This window comes from Pavona decussata, unplaced genomic scaffold, assembly GCF_977016875.1.
Source record: "Pavona decussata unplaced genomic scaffold, jaPavDecu1.1 SCAFFOLD_254, whole genome shotgun sequence".
Classification (NCBI taxonomy): Eukaryota; Metazoa; Cnidaria; class Anthozoa; order Scleractinia; family Agariciidae; genus Pavona; species Pavona decussata.
The window spans coordinates 627,501-632,500 of record NW_028145657.1 but is presented as its reverse complement, the minus strand read 5'-3'; the positions used below and the strand labels follow the sequence as shown (position 1 = coordinate 632,500).

The 5,000-nt window shown below is 38.5% G+C and overlaps 1 protein-coding gene across 1 annotated transcript in view; it reads left to right on the top strand.

Moving 5' to 3' along the window:
• LOC146456434 (uncharacterized) overlaps positions 1-4,982 on the top strand; it is an 8,897-nt gene extending 3,915 nt beyond the window's left edge. The window contains exon 3 of the mRNA XM_085092716.1: positions 4,245-4,982. Within this exon, the coding sequence (XP_084948842.1) occupies positions 4,245-4,971 (727 nt within the window). The 3' untranslated portion in view covers positions 4,972-4,982. The remainder of the gene's footprint in view (positions 1-4,244) is intronic.
• The last annotated feature ends 18 nt before the right edge of the window (positions 4,983-5,000 follow it).

Below are 5,000 nucleotides of genomic sequence, written 5' to 3'. Positions count from 1 at the left end.
GTAGCGAGTTATGCCATAAAGGCTGTTCGAGAAACTGTTGTTTTGTTTTTATAAGACCTTCAAAATTGACCTCAGACCAAATTTCTAACAGTTCTGTCGTGAAGTTGTTCTTTACTGGAAGAGTCTTGAGGGAATCAGTCTTGTTTAAATTGCCCTTAAAGATAAGGCTGCCGCCATGTTTTTCGAGCTCAAGGAAGACAATTTCTTTCCATTTTGCGTGGTTCGAAGTATCCAGATACTTTCCCATCCAAGTAGTTTTTAGCGATTTGTTAAAAGAAGATAAGTCAACCATTTTTAGACCGCCATTCTCGTAATCATTTATCAACACGGTTCGTTCAATCTTATCACCCTTGTTGTTCCAAAGAAATCTATAAAATGTCATTTATCTCATTAATAAAACTTTGGTTTGTCGCAAGAGGTGTTAAAATATAAGTGAGTTGGGATAAGACTAGACTCTTGATAACCTGAATTTTGCCAATTAAAGTTAAACGTCGGTATTCCCAACAGCTCAGAATATTTCTTATCTTGTCCACCTTTTCTGTATAATTCATATTTAAAGTGACAGCTGGGTCAGTAGAAATCCATACTCCAAGGACTTTGGTTTTAATCTCGGGCCATTTAAAATTCTTTTCGGGGGAGAGTTTTTCTTTCTTACCCTTCATTGACCCGATCCATAGAGCTTCAGTTTTCTTGTCATTAAGTTTGAGTCCAGAAGATTTACCGAAGCTATTAATTGTATCAAGGGCCGCGGATAAGGAATCTTGGTTACCGTTAAGGATCAGGGTTGTGTCGTCCGCGTATTGGCTTAATTTTATTTCTGTTTTATTCACGGTGATTCCTTTAATGTTAGTATTAGCTCTGATAGCTTTTCCTAGGACTTCAACTGAAAGTATGAAAAGGTATGGCGACAAAGGGCAGCCTTGTCGAACACCTCTTTGTAACTTAAAGAATTTACTTGACCATCCATTGTTTAAAACGCAGCTTTCAATGTTGTTATAAAACGTTCGAATCCAAGTTATCAAAGAGGGGCCGAATCCAAAGTATTCAAGCGTACGATCGACAAATGCCCACTCAAGTGAATCAAAAGCTTTTTCGAAATCAATAAATAGTAACAACCCAGGGATGTGCTGTTCTGCTGCATAGTTTATGATACTGTCAATCAGTCTAATATTTTCTCCAATAAATCTGCCTTTTAGAAAGCCCGTCTGATCATTGTTAACAAGTTTTGGAATAACCTTCTTTATTCGATTAGCAATGGCTTTCGTAGCTATTTTAAGGTCACAGTTCAGGAGAGTTAAAGGACGCCAGTTTTTAATAAAGTGTGGATCAGCGTCCTTTTTTGGTATAAGTTTAATGATGCCTCGTCTCTGTGATACTGAAAGAGTCCCCTGATCATAGGCGTAGTTAAAGGCACTAATCAAACTAGAAGCTAACTCGTCCCAAAAGGTTTTATAAAACTCGGCTGGCAAACCATCAGTCCCGGGTGTTTTTTCTGTATCCATATCTTTTAAGGCTTCTAGGCATTCCTCTTCAGTTAAAAAACCTTCACAACTCGCGGCTTCGTGATAATCAAGATGTGTGTCATTCTCGAGTTGAAAGAATTCTCTATCTGGAGGTATTTTGTTTCCTTGAGATGTGTAAAGGGTTTTATAGAAGGTTTCACATTCTTCTAGGATTCCAGTATCAGAGGTGACAAATTCGTTCTCGTTGATTTGGAGTTGACTTATAGTGTTAAGTTTATAATGCCTCTTTTCAAGGTTAAGAAAGTACTTTGAATTTTTTTCACCTTCATTATACCATCTTGCTTTGCATCTTAGAATCGCCCCTTGAGTGCGCCACCTTACAAATTCCTCTAATTCTTTTCTGTACAATTCCAATTTTTCTATTAAGATATTTTTGTACTGTGTCGTGATCGATGGCAAGTCTAATTCTTTTTCAAGTGTTGCAATTTTTCCTTCTAAAATATGTTCTCTATCATTCTCTTTGCGTTTTTTCCCAATCGCGCAACTGACGGATTTCTCCCGAACTTTCATTTTGATCATTTCCCAAAGAAGAGAAGGGTTAACTGAATTATCGTCTGTATATTCTTCCTTTGTCTGCTCGATAGTTTGTTTAATTATGTCAATATAGTCAGCGTCACTTAATAACGATACATTTAGCTTCCAAAAACCACGACCCCTTGGATTTGTATGCAATGATATGTTCAGTGTTATCAAGGAGTGATCTGTTTTAAAACCTGGTATGATATCGGCTGAGACAACATTACCCATGAGGTTTTGGGAGACCAGGAAAAAATCTAGTCTGCAATGAACCTCTGGTTGCTTTCGGCGCCAAGTGTATCTGCTAGTATCTGGATTCAAAAGTCTCCAAGCGTCAACAAGATCAAATTGTTCGGCAATCTCGCACACGGTTTTTCTTGCCTTGTTATGCGTTCTGGGGAGGCCACCTTTCTTATCTTTCTCTACGTTTAAAACAAGATTAAAATCACCTCCAATTACAACTTCGTCCTTTTGAAAGTCTTCAATGTGTTCAGCAACAGTTTCAAAGAAATCTGGATCATCTTCATTTGGGGCGTAAACATTTACCAGGGTTACGAGTTTTCCATTTGCCATTAAATCGCATATTATATAACGTCCTGCGGGATCAATATAATTTTTCATGATTTTAAGTTCGAAATTGTTGTTGAATAGGATGCCTATACCTACTTTAGTACTTGACGTGGTGCTAAAAAGGCATTTGTAGCTTCATTCTGTGGCCCATAGATCTTTTGTTTTTTCAGAACAGTGGATTTCTTGTAGCAAATAGATGGAAAACTGTTTGGAACGCAACCAGTTGAAGGTTTCTCTTCTTTTTGTATCATTCCCAAGGCCCCGCACGTTAAGAGAAGCTATTGTAATAACATTCTTTTCCGTTTTGAAAGTAAGTGATAAAAGCGACATTCCTCAGCACTGCTCTTTTGTTAAAATGTGAAAGTGTTGTCTCTGTTGGTTGGTAATTTGAATACTGCTTTGGTTGAAATGTAAAATAGGTTATGTTCATATATCGATAATTTTCATGAGTGAAGTTTTGATGACAAGAATAAAAGAAAGATAAGGTTACATTTAAAATAAAGGGAAAAAAAGGTAAACACATACAAAAACGAGCGACTGAAAGCGACACAAAAACAAAGAAAACCTTTTTAAAAAAACTCATCGGTCTTCGGTCTTAATGTCTTGAAAGCACAAAACAAGGCTCTGCAATCACTGAATGAAGAAGATTTGCTCGCCAGGCCGCCTAATAGGACAATGTTATAGTTCAGGTACAATGTTGCAACACAGTTATCTTACTCATTTGCTTGATCACTTGTTTCTAGCAGTTTTCCATAGGGCCAGAATTTGCCATTTATAAAAAGCTTGTCAGGTTGACTCTTACTAAAAGAAACCCTCATACCGTTTCTCTGTGCTTTCTTGAATGTTGGCATCTGCTCTCTTCTGCGTTTGATTATTTCTTGTGGAAGATCCTGGAACATCTGGTATTCGGTCCCTTTAAGGCGCCTTCCCAGCGAAAAAATATCCTCTACATCTTTATACCGAAGGAACCTAGCAATTATTGGCCGCGGACCAGAGTCGCTGCGTCTTCCAGGGAGTCGATGTACACGTTGCATTTCAACTGTGCGGGCATTTCTGTATCCAAGGTTGTCTTCCATGAAGTTTCTTCACGTTTCCTCGGTGTTCTCATCATCTTCCTCGGGGACGGAAAAAAATTTGATATTTTCTCGTCTGGAATATGCTTCAAGATAGAGGTTTTTAAACCTGAGTTCGTTCATTTGATCGCGAAGCATCTTTTCGCTTTCCAACAGCGAGTTTATTTTTGTGTTATTTTCATCCATCCGATCCTGAATTTCTTTGCAGCTGTCGCCATTAAAGATGCATGATTGTTTCAAGTCCTTTATATCCTTCGCTGCCGTTAATTCAAATTGCTCAAGTTTAGCAGTTCGAGCTTTAAGATTTGCTAGATTGGCTTCGATGCTTTTAACTGAATTCTCGATAGTGTCGGGCTTGTTTAGCCTTTCCAATATTGACTTCAGTTGTTCAGAGATAGATTCAATCTTATTTAAAGCCTCCATCACTTCTTCGCTCGACTCATATGCTGCTTCGCTGCCAAGGTCGCCGATTTTGGTGTCCTTTAGCTTTTTCGCGTCAGGGGAAATTGAGATTTTCTCGTCGGAGCTTGTTGAGGATCTGTTTCTGCGTTTTCTGATGAAGCCAGATACGATTTCAGCCATGTGTTGCGCAAATGATTTGTGGAAAAGGCGGCCGGCTATCGAAGCAATGCTCACGCCGCCATCACTCGACCGAGGCCCCCGAATCTTTCAAATTGTTCATTTCTGAGGAAGATCGGCAGGTTGTTGATAAGTCCTTGGGTAAAGATTTTGACCCTGATGATGATGATTTGTTGGAATTCTTAAGTTCATTTAAGTGCTACAAATCTCCAACTTTAGACAATATTAAGACCTTGATGAATGAGCTAGCTTTTCAAGAAATTGTTCAAAAACCCCGTTATATTGTGGATTGCCTTTCTCCAGTACTTGCTGCATTAAGGGTCTTCCCACCCTTTCAAACTCTCAATGATTTAGAGCAGTTTTATATTGCAAAAAAGCCAAGCCCAAAAAAGGTAATTAAACTTCTATCAGCTGATCGTCAACCAGGGGCTGAACAGAATAGTTTTGATTACTTAAAACAATATATCAAAACCCTTCCAAGTGGTGAACTAGAAAACCTTCTGCAGTTCTTGACTGGAAGTAATATTATTGCTTGTGAAAACATAGAAATCACATTCACCACACTTGAAGGCACAACTCGAAGACCAGTTGTTCACACATGTGGGCCCTCTTTAGAACTGCCTTCCACGTACCAGTGTTACAACGAGTTGCAAGAAGAATTTACAGCTTTACTTCATGACAAGGAGTCATGGTCATTCAATATTGTTTAGTCTAGTCTTAGTGAAAACTGGTTATGAAG